The 15,206-nt window shown below is 42.8% G+C and overlaps 1 protein-coding gene across 1 annotated transcript in view; it reads left to right on the top strand.

The window, feature by feature from the left end:
• Positions 1–1,210: 1,210 nt before the first annotated feature.
• The window catches only part of GCLC (glutamate-cysteine ligase catalytic subunit), a 48,559-nt gene continuing 34,563 nt past the window's right edge, over positions 1,211–15,206 (top strand). The window contains exon 1 of the mRNA XM_029944091.1: positions 1,211–1,821. Within this exon, the coding sequence (XP_029799951.1) occupies positions 1,672–1,821 (150 nt within the window). The 5' untranslated portion in view covers positions 1,211–1,671. The remainder of the gene's footprint in view (positions 1,822–15,206) is intronic.

Below are 15,206 nucleotides of genomic sequence, written 5' to 3'. Positions count from 1 at the left end.
TCAAACACCCCCACAAACCCACACCCAGCCCCACCCACCACTTGCACATATACACACACTCCACTGTGAAAATTATAACCAAACTTTGGTTTTCCGTGTCCCAAAGCCCTAAGAGGGGCACATCCAATAGGAAGGGTGTGGGAGAAGACTTCTACTATCATATATCCTTTCAGCAGTTAATAAGTGCTTAAGAAATGTTAACTTTGTAGTTAATGGAAGTGGGCACAATAAATACACACTTTTCGGCTTCAGTGCATGCGTGATCTAGTTACTGTCCCTTTTTCCCTCCCTGACACATCATCATTCTGTCAGCATGTTATTGAACAATAACTTGGGGGTGAGACACCTCTTCTTTCTCTTTCCCATCAGGATAGGGTCCACCTCAGCTGTTTCTAAAATCCTCTACTCCTTGGTAAGCTCATGAACACATTTTAGTCACATAATGGATGAATACTAGGTTTGGATGAGGGATGTGCTTTGGGAGAAGATTCCTTCAATAAATCCATCTGTAGATGTTGACAAAGTCCCTTTTGTTGCAAATAATGGTGTCTGGGAAAAGAATATAGGTCATCGGATACTTAGAGAATACAGAAATACTTGTAATATATATACATTGTATACATATATACACAAACTTGTATTCCTCTTAATAACCAGGTAATGTATTGGCCATCAACGCTATGCACGTTTGCATTGTGCACTCTTACAACATAAAAGGTAAAATTAACATAATTTTACACAGGTACGTAAATAACTTGCCCAAGGTCTCACAGTCAGCAAATAGTGGAAACTAGAATTGAACAGGTGTTTTATCTGACTCTGAAGCCACGCAGTTATTACCATACCCGGCTGCTCTCACTTGTTTTTAACACGTGTGAGGCCTTTTCTCACCTCACAAAGAATATAGCGGGTTGTTCTTTAATTCAAATAATCATACTTCTTCCCCAACCCAAAGCTTATCTCTTCGGATTAGAGAAAACGAGTTTCCACGTTTCTTTTGCTTAAAGAGACGCGAACCTCCCTCCCCCCGCCCTCGGCGAGCTCCTCCCCTTCGACTCCGCCCCAACCACGCCTGCGCACGCCTCCTCCGCAGCCTCCCCAATCTCTTTGGGTGCTCGGCCACGCCTCCTCTCCTGCACCGCCTTCTTTCCCCGCCCCCCTCGTAGTCTATAAAATCCGGAGCTACGGATCGCACTTGGAGTGGTGAGCGAGCCGATAGGAAGACTGGGCATGCTCGGCGGCGGCAGCAGCGCAGGTCTTGGTCACAAGTAGGAAGAAGCCAGTGCACGACACCGGCAAAGAGAAGCAGGAGCTGCACCGTGGCTGTGGGGTCTGTGGCCGCCGCCTGGGAACAGGAGCGGGGCGGGAGCCGGAGCGGGCGAGGCCGCTGGCCGAGAGCCGCCCAGCCTGCCCTCCCGTCTTCTGCCTCTGTGTCCGTGCGGCGCGCCGGACCCCTTGAGCCGGTCACCTGGGCGGCAAGGACCCGCGCGGGGGAGCGGGAACGGAGCGGACCCTTCCTTTCTCCGCCGGCTGTGGCCCGAGGGCGCCCCCGCGGGGCGGAGCAGCTGCTGCCGCCGGCGCCTTTTGCGGGCAGCTGAGTGTCGGTCTCGCGCCCCGCGCCCTGAGCTAGCGGCGGCCGTCAGCCCCGAGGAGAAAGAGGAGGGGGCAGCCATGGGGCTGCTGTCCCAGGGCTCGCCGCTGAGCTGGGAGGAGACCAAGCGCCACGCAGACCACGTGCGGCGGCACGGGATCCTCCAGTTTCTGCACATCTACCACGCTGTCAAGGACCGGCACAAGGACGTGCTCAAGTGGGGCGACGAGGTGAGCGCCCCCGGCCTCCGCCCCCCGCCGGGCACCCTTGTCGGGCCACCCCGTGCCTCCTTTGTTCGGCTAGGCGCGCCCCGGGGCCCCACGGTGGTCCGCGTCCTCCGTTGCGCCTCGAGGGTCCCCGGACGCGCTGCCTCTGCCCTCGCCCGGCGGGCGTCCGGGGCGTGGGGCCCTGCCTGAGCTTTCTCACCAGACTTCTCCCTCCCATTCATTCATTTTTAAGGGTTTTCCCCTTCATTCAAGAAATGGGTTAGGCGGTGGGAGGGCGCGAGCTTGAGGAAGGGTGACATTTGGTGCTTATAGGAGTTCTCAATCTGATAAATATGCCGGCCGCGTATCGAGATCTACCGTCCCGTATAAAAACGCGCTTTTGTGATGAGTGAGAAAGGGACAAAGTTGTCCTAGAAGGCCCAATGCTGCTAGGAGTCCGGTCTAAGGATGTTCGCTTCTGCCCCACATGATGCAGATTACCTTTTAAACCTCCCAACCTCTCATCAGCACCTCACACCCTCTTACGCCACCCTCCACCTTTCCCTGTATCACCACTTTAGAATTAAGGCTCGGTCTTGCTAAAGGGGTGGAAACTTCTTGGTCCTACTTAATTCTAAATGGGAATTCTTGAAGCTTCACAGTTGGGATTTGTTAGTGCTTTTCCGTGGCCTGGATCTAGTGTCTAAACTTTACAAATCAGTGCTTCAACATGTGTTCTGCCAAGACGTGAAATGTTTTTGTATTCTCAATATGTTGAACCGCTGTATATAGGATTGATCTGGAAAGCATTGCCCCTTTGGATTTAGTTTTTTCCTGCCAAAGCTTTTAGCACTGTCCCCGTTTTTGAGAGTCACATGTAGATACAATTCAAATAATTAAATGCTTTTTTGAAAAATGCATCTATTTGTTTTTACCATTTGTCTTCCATGGCTTGCTTAGGTGTAAGCTTATCTGTAGTTCATGTTATTACTCTTGACCTAAGTATCAAGGTGCTGGTATGCCAATGCGGAATCTCTGTTGCCTCTTTGCAAACTTAAGTTTGTCTATTTCTAAGATTGGAAGATAATTCTGCTTTTTTACAGTTGAAGGAATTGTGCTGTATTAAGTTAGAAAAGTGTAATGATTAGCAATTCACATTTCTACTAGAAGGGGCTGTCATACTTTGGACAGAAAAGGTACAGTATTGTTTGGTAATTCTTGAGTTTTATTCTGAAGTTCTTTGTTTCTTCACAGCATCTCTTATTGTTTATGTTCATTTGTGTATTGCATGCGTTTTATGATCTATCCTCTATCCCCCAGCCCCCTTGATTCTGCTACAATTGTGTGTCTGGGTGGAGTATAGGATTTTCAAGGAGAGCAAAATTCTTACTCTCAAGTGTTGACAATTGAGTTAGAAATAGGCAGCCTGATGTAAGGGGAAGAAGTGTGTGAGGATGTAACTGCTCTCTACATACTCCTGAAATGAAATTTTAGTCCCTGGAGTCTGGCTCTTTCTCCCATCTTTGACCTGTGGTTATTTGGAGAACAAATTCTCCATTGTGGTATCTGGGCAGAGAGAAGGTGATGTTTTGAAGGGGTTGGGCAGGAGTCTCATGCCTAAATATTTGCTGATGCTGCTAGTATCATGTTGAAGTAATTACTCTTATGTTACAGAATATTGCTTTTTTTTTTAATATTTTTTATTTGTTTTTGAGAGAGAGGGAGGGAGGGAGGGAGGGAGGGGCAGCGCGAGCAGGGGAATGTCAGGGAGAGAGGGAGACACAGAATCCGAAGACAGGCTCCAGGCTCTGAGCTAGCGGTCAGCACAGACCCCGACATGGGGCTCGAACCCACGAACCATGAGATCATGACCATGAGATCATGACCTGAGCCGGAGCCAGACGCTCAACCGACTGAGCCACCCAGATGTCCCAGAACATTGCTTTTCAAACTGCAGGTCATGATCATGTAGAACTGCGGACTGACTACATCTGCAAAGTAGAAGTCTGCAGACTGGGGTCAGGCAGCAAGCAAGCTTACGGGCCTACAGATGCCTTGGGCGGATAAAAGTAGAGAAGGGTGTGGTGGATGGTGTGGTCCTGGAGATAAAGGATGGCCTTGTCAGAAGATGGTGCCTGAGATGTGATATGTTGGACTGTGTGGGCGTGATATTAAATTACTGCTTTTGGTGGCAAATGTTGTTGTTGTACTTAGAAGGCCTCCTCTTCCCGCCCCAAGAAAGCCTTAAAACCGCAGTTATGTTAGACCTCTGTCCCAATGGGAGTCAGCGAGAATAGAATCCACAAGAAACTGGAGTTGATTAACAGGGTTTTGTTTTAGTTTGGCTAAACGGCTTCTCCCGAGTGTTGGCAAGTCAGGAGAGAGCGCCACCGAGCAGGAGCTCAGGGTTTTTAAGGGCTTTGGCAAGACAAATAAGTCATCATTTAGTTAACCAATCATAGGTTACAGCATTCTATAGTGGTCAGTCATATCGACACACAGACGTTACTTTTGGTGGGAACCTATCAATTTTAGAGTTCTTTGTCTCAAGGGGGGTTTGAAATGACCAGTCATAGTTACCGGAGGGAGGCGAAGAGGATGCTTAACACAGAGTCTTGAAAAATAAGTTTAGCCATTAGGTTACAATCAATTGTTACATCTTAGGGCTTTCCAGAGCCCAGTCGCTCAACCTTTAATTATTTACCAGGGTTGGAGAGTAAAACAGTGGTTGGCATTTTAGGGTCCAGTTTGATCAAGGGGATAAGTCTTACAGTTAGAAGGAGACTTGCCCCTTTTGGAAATGCTTGGCCCTGGTCACTGTGACAGTGTTTATATCTGACAGTGTTCATCAGAAAGACCCGTGGACTTATAGTTCACTTATGTCCAAGGCCTGCCAAACTGCCCGTGTGATTGTGAGCCTCAGTTTCCTCTTTTGGAAAATGGCAGGGTTGGATTTTCCCTTCTAGCTTTGATAGTTTAAGTAGAACTTGAATAAGGTTTTAAAAAAATAATGTACATATTTCAAACCAGTTATTCTTTGAAATTCCCCTAGAGATAATCCTTAGGCTGTTGAGTAAAGAGAAGTCTCTCACCAATCACTGTGATAAAAATGGGTTCTGTAAAGGTGTGTGTAATTTGGCTTTTTGGAACTCAAAAGTATTTTCCTGTGACGACCTTATGAAGGGGTAGATCCCCAGATAGCTTGCAGATGCAGGTGTCTTTCACCTTTGGTATAACCGGTCCTAACCCTAGCCACCATTTATTCTGTTTCTGTAGGAGATAGAAGTTCTAACTCCTGGGTACCAGGAAAACCTTCATTTTGCCCCAGGATGGGGGCTGTGGGGGAGAGGTAAGATGGATGTTACGGGGTGCTCTTGCCTGCTAAGCATTCTGTGTTTGCAAAAAAAAAAAAACCAAAAAGCCCTTTTTCACAGCTGACACACCACTTTTCAGGTACAGATTTTGTTTTGTAACCAGAGTGTCCACATTAAAAGACCAACCTAGGAAATGTATGCTCCAAATGTGGCAATAAATACAACTTTTGAATTTTTCCTAATAATCATTCTAGTGTTAGTTTACCTGCGTGACCTTTCTGCTGCTTAGTGGCAGAGGCATTATCAGAATTGAAATCTGTCTGACTCCAGGTCCATTTTTGAAACCCGTTATACCAGGTTTTGGATTATTTACAGTGTATGAGATTTCATCAGATTTCCTTTTACAGAGTTCAAACTACATGTTGTAAAGGTGTCAGAAAACTACATTTAAAAGCAAACATTTATTTTTTTCTAATTTTCTTAACCCACTGTAGTGGCTCTCAAAGTTCAGAAGGTAATTGTCCTATAGTTAGCAGAAGAGTGCATGTGATCTTAGGAAAATATGCCTCTAATACTTGAGTGTGTTCTTCTCATGCATAAAGCAGTAAAACTGGGCTGGGATATAGTCAGTGCTGATAGGTCATCCATTGACTCACAATTGAGTTTGAACTACACATTTGCGTGTGTAGGGTAAGAATGTTTAAATGACTAGTTAGAAAATGCAAAGCTGCTTGCTAATTAATAAGCTTATGATCTGTGAGAAAAGTAACATAACCCTGAGCTTTAAATCTAGAATGGATAAAAAAAAGCATAGTCATTTGAGTGTAAATGAATGTGTAGCTTGGACAGATGGCTTAATCTCAACCTCAGTTTTGTTATCTATAAAATAAGGACAGTAATACCTTATGGGGTTATTAAGATTAAACAGGATAACATTGATGAAATTGTGTCCGAGTAAGTGCCTAGCTTACTTAAACAAAGACTCAATAAATGGTAACTTAAAATGTTTACTTGGAAGGTTTTGTTTTTCTAATGTTTGAGAGAGAGTATATGAGCAAGAGCCTGAGTGGCAGAGGGGCAGACGGAGGGAGGGAGGGAGAAGAGAGACAATGGCAGGCAGGTTCCATGCTGTTAGTGCAAAATGATACAACAGTGAGATCACGACCTGAGTGGACAGCAAGAGCTGGACATTTAACCAACTGAGCCCCCCAGGCGCCCCCAGTTGGAAGTTTTTAAGTATCTGCTATATCTCGTCTAAATACCCATGGTCAAACTGATTCCTAACTATAGAGATCAAACCAAGGGTTGCTGGAGGGGAGGTGGGCAGGGAATAGGTTAAATAGGTCATGGTTTTTAGGGAGGGGCAATGGTGATAAATCACTAAATTCTACAACTAAAACTAATATTACACTGTATGTTAACCAACTGGAATTTAAATACAAACTTGAAGAAAAAAGCCATAGTAGTCATAGGGGATTGAGGTATTCCTCGTATGTGGGTTGTTGTTGTTTTATAACTAGTTAACTGACCTTTGTTTTTTCAGTTATAATTAAATTTCACTAGCTTAGTTATTTTTTATGGTGTTGATGGTAATTATTGATAGTATTTCTAAATTGCATTTAAAAATCTAAATTGTGTCTTAATACATTATTGGACACTGACTTACTAGAATTAGCTATTAAGCACAAATATTTGATAGTCATTATGAAGATTTGGGTTTCTTACATAGGTAACTGAGTGTTTTGTGACCTATAAAGCCAAGTTGTTTTATCTCTCTGTCTCTGTGCTGTCACTGGACATTGTTTTTACAGCATTTATTCACGTGTCTAAAGCACAGTGGTGAAATCAAGAAAAAAATGAATTTGTGTTTCTGAACATTTTATATACTCCAGACATCTGAATGTGTTGTTAAATTTAGAAAACTCTATTTGGGGCATTATGGGTGCTGCTGGTATTGGATGAACCATATTCTAATAAGCTTGCTAATCTGTTTGTTGATGATTGAACTAAGTTAGGTAGGTTTTTGAAAACATTTTAACACCTTTATTCAGATGTAACTGACATACATTAAATTCCACATATTTAAAATGTACAGTTTGATAAGTTTTGATATAGGTGTACACTTGAGAAACTATCACAATCACAATAACCTAGCCATCATTTCTAAACATGTTATTGTGCCCCTTTGTAATTCCCCCCTTTCCCTCCCCACTTCCACAGACAGCCATTGATCTGTCAGTCACCGTAGTAGAGTTTGCATTTCCTAGAATTTTGTATCTAGGACATCCTATAGCATGTACTTTATTGGTCTGGCTTTTTAAGCTGCATACATATTTTGAGATTGATTCCTTTTGTTGCATGTATGAGTGGTTCATTCCTTCTAATTGCCGAGTAGTAGTCCATCACATGGATATACTGTGATTTGTTTAGCCCCTATTTGGATTGTATCTGATCTTTAGCTATTACAAACAAAATTTGTATGAACATTATGTCTTTGGAATTAATGCTTTTATTTACCTTGATTATTCCCTAGGAGTGATGTGTTTAACTTTTTAAGGAAACTATCAAACTTAAAAAAAATTTATTTTTAATGTTTAATTTTGAGAGAGAGACAGACAGACTGTAAGCAGGGGAGGAGCTGACAGAGAGGAGACACAGAATCTGGAACAGGCTCCAGGCTCTGAGCTGTCCGCACAGAACCGAATGAGGGGTTCAAACTCATTAACAGCAAGATCATGACCTGAGCCCAAGTTGGACGCTTAACCATCTGAGCCACTCACATGCCTCCCTAAATTGTTCTCTTGTTACTGAGTTTGAGAATTCTTTATATATTTTGGATGTAATTCTTCCCAGAGAATATACATTGCACATGTGTTCTCCCAGTCTCTTTCCATTATCTGAATGATGTCTTTTGAAGAACAGAGAAGTTGTTCATTTTAATGAAGTCCAGTTCATCCACTTGTTCTTTTATACTTGTGGTGTGGTATCTAAGAAATCTTTCCTTAATCCAAGATCATGCAAGTTTTCTCCCTTATTTTCTTCTAGAAGTCTTGTAACCTTAGGCTTTGCATGTAGGTCTACGACCCATTTTGAGTTACTTTTGTCTATGTGTAAGGTATGCATTGTTGCTTTTGGTTGCCCCAGCACCATTTGTTGAAAAGACCATCCTTTCTCCGCTGCCAGAAGAACGTGGCCTTTTTGGCTTGTCTAATACCAGTTGTCTGTGTGTGCGGTTTTATTTCTGGATTCTTTGTATTTGATCTGTTTGTCTATCTTATGCCTGTACTGCACTCTTTTTATTGCTATAGCTCTATAATAGGTTGTGAGATCAGGCAGTGTTAGCTCTCCAGCTTTGTTCTTTTCCAGCAAGGTTTGGTTTGACTCTTCTGAGCCCTTTGAACTTGCACATGAATTTTAGAACCTGCTTGGCAATTTTTACCAAAAGCAAACCAAACAAACCCTCCAGGGGTTTTGACTGCAGTTGGATTGAATCTGTCAATTTGGGAAGAATCGACATCTTAACAATAATAAGTCTTGTGACCCAAGAACAAGTACAGCTTTAATTTCTCTCATCAGTGTTTTAAAGTGTTTTTTTTTTTAAGTGTGTTTATTTGGGGGGGGGGGGGGGGGGGGGCAGAGAGAGAGAGTGGGAGAGAGAGAATCCCAAGTAGGCTCTGCACTGTCAGTGCAGAGCTTGATCTCAGGACTTCGAGCGAGATCATCAAGAGTTGAAGGCTTAACCTGAGCCACCCAGGCGCCCTGGCATTTGGTAGTTCTTAATGTACAAGTCTTGCATATCTTTTGTTAGATTTATCATGGTTTCATATTTTTTTCCTATTGTAAATACTATTAAGTTTCAATTTCTGATCATTGCTAATATACTGAAATAAAATTGATTTGTGCATATTTATTTTATATTTTGCAACCTTTCTAACCTCATTTTTGAACATGTGGGATGCAGTTTTAATAATTATTTTAGTGTCTTTGCTAATACTTCCATCTTTGCTGTTTAAAGTTAAGTTCAGTTTTAATTCTTTTCATTCTGAATATGCTTCCTTGCTCCTATGCATGCCTGGTAATCTTTTATTGGATTCTAGACATTATGAATTTTACTTGTTGGATGCTTGTTATTTGTATTTTTCTAAGAGTATTTTTTTATGTTTATTTATTTTTGAGAGAGAGAGAGAGAGAGAGAGAGAGAATGAATATAAGAATGAGTGGGGGAGGCACAGAGAGAGGGAGGCACAAAATCCAAAGCAGACTCCAGGCTGTGGGCTGTCAGCACAGAACCCAAAGTGGGATGAGAACTCACGAGCCGTGGGATCATGACCTGAGCTAAAGTTGTACACTGAACTGACTGACCCACCCTGGCTCCCCTTCCTAAGAGTATTCTTAACCCTTGTTCTGCAATATAGTTAATTTGGAGGTAGTTTACTCCTCTGAGGTCTTGATTTTGTACTTAGTTTAGGGCTGATTCTTCTATTGAGGCAAGACCCTGTTTTCCCCAATGCCCCTGATTTAGAAGTGACTCCTTCCTAGCTCGTAGGAATACAACTGTGCCCCCAGCTTTGTGTACTTGCCTCACGTGTTGACTTACCACTGATCCCTAAGGTAGAACCCTCTGCGGATCCCCTGGGGTTCTCTGTGCATCTCTCTTCTGTTGGACACTTCCTTGGTCCTGTGAACTCTAATCCACTTGATTTCCTCAGACCTTCAGCTCTATCTCTTCAATTCAGGGAGTCCTCCAGGTTCTGCTTTCCCTTCCTGCCAATGTTCTGGAGCCTGTCTTTCAGGCAGTCAGCTGGGACAGTCCTACGGCTCACTTAGCTTTTCTCCTCTGTGTTTCAGGAATCTCTGCCTGTGTTCTGTTATGTGCCACCCAGGGTCTTGAAAAGGCTGCTCTTTCATATACTCTGTTTTTGGTTGTTTCAGGAGGGAAGGTAAAATTGGTTGCTTTTACTCCAACTTGAGGAGAAGTCTTTTCCTCTTTTTTTTCTTTTTTTAAGCTCTCTTTGCCTTTGTAAACTTTGTCCAAAGCCTGGCAGCCTTGTGGTTATAAAATATCTCCAGCAACCAAGATTTAGCCAAGTGCTTAAAGTCATGATTTTCTTTGCTTTTATGCTGTGATGTTCATTGATTAGCATCACTGATCTCATCCTATGACTGGGTATTTGGTGAAAACACAATTATTTTAAAACTTTGCATACATTTTATGAATGGACTTTAATTGGAAAATGCAAGTCTAAGCCTTGAATCTTCCCCCAAATGATTGTCTTATCTTCGATATAGAACTTAAGTTCTTTAGACCACAAATTCTTGATCTGTAAGACTAATCAAAAAAGGTCTTATCATTTGGCTTTGAATTGCATGTTGACATTTATATATACACACACACAGTTTCTAATTGTATCTTTTAACAATTTAACTGTTTCAGAAAACTTTAAACTCCATACAACTTAATAAAAATCAGGAAATGTGTACAAGAAATGGTAGAATCTATTTCCTTATCCTGTCACCCTTTGGGTTTTAGCATTCATCTAAAATAAAATACATCACTGGCTGCTGACAAAGTAATCTAATTATATAGTCATAGACACTAGGTTTCTAGAAATTTTTTTTTTACCTTAAGTGAGCCTATTTGAGCCTCACAACTTTGTTTCTTTGGTGGTGGTGGTGGTGGTTGTTAATCTTAGAGTGAGCGTGAGTGAGAGGCAGGGGCAGAGAGAGCCTGAAAATCTTAAGTCGGCTCCATGCTCAGCACAGAGCCTGATGCAGGGCTCCATCCCATGACCCTGAGATCATGACCTGAGCCCAAATCAAGAGCTGGATAGACACAACCGAGCCACCCGGGCACCCCGCAACTTTTCTGTTAAAATCAAGATGGTATTGCAAAAATGTTTTCTTCAGAAGAGCTGATGCTGAAGTTTTATTACATATGGCAAAATAATAAAGGCTACATTTTTATGATGGATAATTTTTTTAATTTAAATTCAAGTTAGTTAACATACAGTGGAGTATTGCTTTCAGGAGTAGAACCCAGTGATTCATCACTTACTTATAGCACCCGTGTTCGTCCCAACAAGTGCCCTCCTAAGGCCCATCACCCATTTAGTCCATCCCCCCAACCACCTCCCCTCCAGCAAGCCTCCATTTGTTCTCTGTATTCAGTGTCTTATGGTTTGCCTCTCTGTTTTTATCTTCTTTTTCCTTCCTTCCCTTCCCCTATGTTAATCTATTTTTGTTTCTTAAATTCCACATATGACTGCAATCATATGATATTTGTCTTTCTCTGACTAATCTATTTGGCTTTGCATAATACACTCTAGATCCACATGATGAATAATTTTTTTTAATGTTTATTCATTTTTGAGAGAGAGTGCAAGTGGGGGAGGCGCAGAGAGAGAGGGAAACACAGAATCTGAAGCAGACTCCAGGTTCTGAGTTGTCAGCACAGAACCCGACGTGAGGCTGCAGCTCACGAACTGCAGTATCATGACCTGAGCTGAAGTTGGACACTTAACCAACTGAGCCACCCAGGTGCCCCTGTATAATTTTTAAATTAAGTATTTGTTGTGTACTTCCTATATATCAAGGGCTTCCTGTGTTAGGTCATGGGGTTAAAGAGAGAAATTAAGAAAAGGGGGAAGCTCTTTGCTCTTGAACTTCAGTGGAAGGAAGGTGGGTGCACAGGGGCGAGGGAGGAGAGGAGTTTGCTGTATACCTAGAGATCCTGAATGTTTTAGGGATGGAAAGTGAACCTTCTGGTGAGACTCAAAGGGAGAAGGAGAAAAGGCAAGGAACGGGCACGTAAAGATACGAGATTATAGAGGAAGTTGAGAGAGTACTGCTGTAACGCAGGACCGGAGCAGAGCAAACGGAATGGCCAGAAGTGGAGGCTAGAAAGGTGGGTTGTGTTCAGGCTGTTCAAGGTAGTCGTAGGCTGTGCCAGGAGACTTAGTATTGTAAGTCCAAGAATAGTACAAGGAAATTTCTTCTAGGTCCCTTTGGTCATAGTGTGACCTGGATTGGGAGGAATAACTGGAGACAGGGAGCCCATGCTACGGAGGACATGCCCTTGCTAGGAGACAGAAAAGAGTGTAGCCTAAGACACCAGAGATTTTTGTCTGTCAAAGGAGATACTTGAGAGGAGTCCAGAGACCTGGCATGTGAGTAGTTATGTCTCTCACTTGGGTTCCTAACTTAAATAACCAAGGGAATAAGACTCCCTGCAAGGATAGTTCCTCAGGGAACTGGTTTGGATATTCTGGTTTGGAACCCTTTAATTTCTACTCATTCAGTAGAAATACTAGGTAGACAGGAGAAAGCTGGAACAACATCTAAGCTGCCTGTGTGTGTGCGGTGGGGCAGCCACAGGCCTAAAGATGGTGGTTAAGTGGAGGGCAAGGTAGACCAGGGAGAGGAAACATTGGGAGCACCTCAGAACCCTGATGATACACGTTAAAAAATTTTTCTTAACGTTTATTTTTGAAAGAGCATGAGCAGGGAAGTGGCAGAGAGAGAGGGAGACACAATCCGAAACAGGCTCTAGGCTCTGTGCTGTCAGCACACAGCCCCAGGTGGGGCTTAAACTCACTGTGAGATCATGACCTGAGCTTAAGTCAGAGACTTAACTGAGTCACCCAGCGCCCCATGATGGATACACATGTTAAGGGACAGGGATAAGATGTGGGACCCTGAGAGGGAACAATGTGAGGGATAGTAAGACTGCCGGTGCAGGAAGAAGGCTCACGGGCTCCTGAGAGGCGTGGAAGGATGAGAACTGAAAGCCACTGCGTTTGCTGGTTAGGCAGGGCCTGGAGGCTTTGGCAACAGCCTATCTCAAACATGCTAACAACTTGGGAAAAGAGCAAAAATGGGTTTCTGGCCAAAATAAATGGCATAAAGCCCATGGATGTCTTCACAGTTCATAGGGTCCTTGAAATCTTGATTATAATTTTAGCAAGAAACAGAATTGAACTCTTTCAGTTCAGCTGGATGACATGTGAGTTAGGGTATCACGTAAGTAATACTTTGTGGCTATTAAGTTGTCTCTGGAGTAGTATATTGAGGATGATTGTATTGGATTGAGTGTATTAGAATGATGACCCTGAATCTCCACTTAAATGTTGGGTTTCTCAGACACTGTTTAAGAAGTTGGGGAAACATGGTTAAACCTCAGACTTTGAGCCAAAAGAGCTCATTTTGGATACATTTTGATAGGTATTCAGAAAACTTGGATATACCAATCCAGATAACCTGGGAGAGTATATGGCTATGGTTCTACTCTGTCGAACACTCTTTCAGAAGTTTTCTGTACACTTAGGTTTTGTTTTGTTTTTTTTTATGTCTGTCATAGTCAGAATTTGAGATATGGTAGTTGTTTCCAGAACGAGATTACAATAAGAATCCCAAAGCAGATGTTCCTAATTACGTAAACGTTCACACAGACCCACTGCTCCTGTCTCCCTTCTCCCAAGTCCTTTTCTTAGTCCTTTGGATTTGGTTAACTCCTGTTTTGTTTTGTTTTTTTTTAACTGGATGTTGATTTAGCAGAGTTAAAACAAAACCCTTAGGCAAGAGACTTCATGACCCTTTTCTTGAAAGCTACTAAGAATGTAGGCTGTGACTGCCCTATTTGGATTACCTGCGGGGGGTCATGGGCTGGGGTACACAGGGCTTCAGATATTTTAATGTTCTGGCGAGAGGGTAAAGGTCTCAAAGTACCTGTGAAAGTCCACGGGCACTTGTCTGAAGTGTTTTCAAGAGTTGGTGACCTTCAGTCCTTAGAAAGTTAATACTTTTTAATTTTAAAAAAGTTTTTGTTTGAAACAATATACTCTGAGAACTTTAAACCTCAGGCTTAAGGAGATTATTTGGGAGTGCTTCCTTCATTTCCCTCTGGAAATGTTAACGTATTTACACAAGTCAGGTATTTGGAAGTACCTTTTGTTGTTTATTTTTGAGAGAGAGTGCATGCACGCACGAGCACATTGGGGAAGGGGCAGAAAGAGAGAGAGACAGAGGATCTGAAGCAGGCTCTGCACTGACAGAAGCAAGCCCAATGCAGGGCTTAAACCCATGAATCATGAGATCATGACCTGAGCCAAAGCCAGATGCTTAATTGACTGAGCCACCCAGGTGCCCTGGAAGGTGCCTTTTTACCCAACACGCTTTCAGCAGTGCTGCCTGGGCTAAGCATGGTAGTCCTCTCCTCTTGGCCCCCAAGGCTGCCATTGCTGTATTAAGTTGTATATAGGAGTCCTGCTCCGTGGGCTTTAGTACTCAGGGAGAGGACTAGGAAGTAAACAAAAGGCTTCCAAGTAGAGTTTGTGCACTTTACTCTTAGAAGTGTTTTAAGCCTTTACCCAGAGAGCACTCCCTTTATACACAGTTGCTGCAAGCTTGGCATCTGGTTTCTTAGTTTAGGATGAACTACATACAAATCAGTTGAGGCAGAAGCAAGAGAGAACAATTCTGAGAGTAGCTGTGAAAAGCACATGTAGACATGGCAGCCCGGTGTTCCTCTAAGGACCTTCCTCTGCTGTGATTCAAGTTAAAGAAATAAAATTGCTAATGAATTCCAAAGCCTTAATAAAAAATGACAGTGTGTTTAGGATCTTCCTATTGTGATAGCAGAAGAGGTTGTAATCAGTTTGAAGGGTAATATACATAAAAATGTTTAAGAGATCATGTGCTTGAAAGGGGTAAGCTTTGGGAAACAAAACAATGCATTTGAGTAAAATTACCTTCCTGGCAACACAGAGTAAGTAATGTATTTGAGATTGAAAGAACAATGGATGGTCCCATACTAAGAGTTTCTGGAAAAGTTTAGTAGAAATACAGATTTTTCCCCCACTCTCCGAAAGGGAATCCCTGTGAAACCTTTTGTGACCCCAAATCGTGTAAAGTGAAGAAGCAATTATCATTAATTTATATGGAAGAATTTTTGAGCATTCCCAGGTCCCTAAAATAACCTGTTTTAGACTTTTTTGATACCTTGGGACGTGTCTTGCTATTGGGTGCCCAGAATAAATGCAGATCAAGCTCAGATGCTCACTGAACCAGTGTGGAGGTCTGGCAACTAGAGGCTGACAT

Source organism: Suricata suricatta, chromosome 7, assembly GCF_006229205.1.
Source record: "Suricata suricatta isolate VVHF042 chromosome 7, meerkat_22Aug2017_6uvM2_HiC, whole genome shotgun sequence".
Classification (NCBI taxonomy): domain Eukaryota; kingdom Metazoa; phylum Chordata; class Mammalia; order Carnivora; family Herpestidae; genus Suricata; species Suricata suricatta.
Note: the sequence above shows the minus strand (reverse complement) of the source record. Positions and strands in the feature narration are given on the sequence as shown.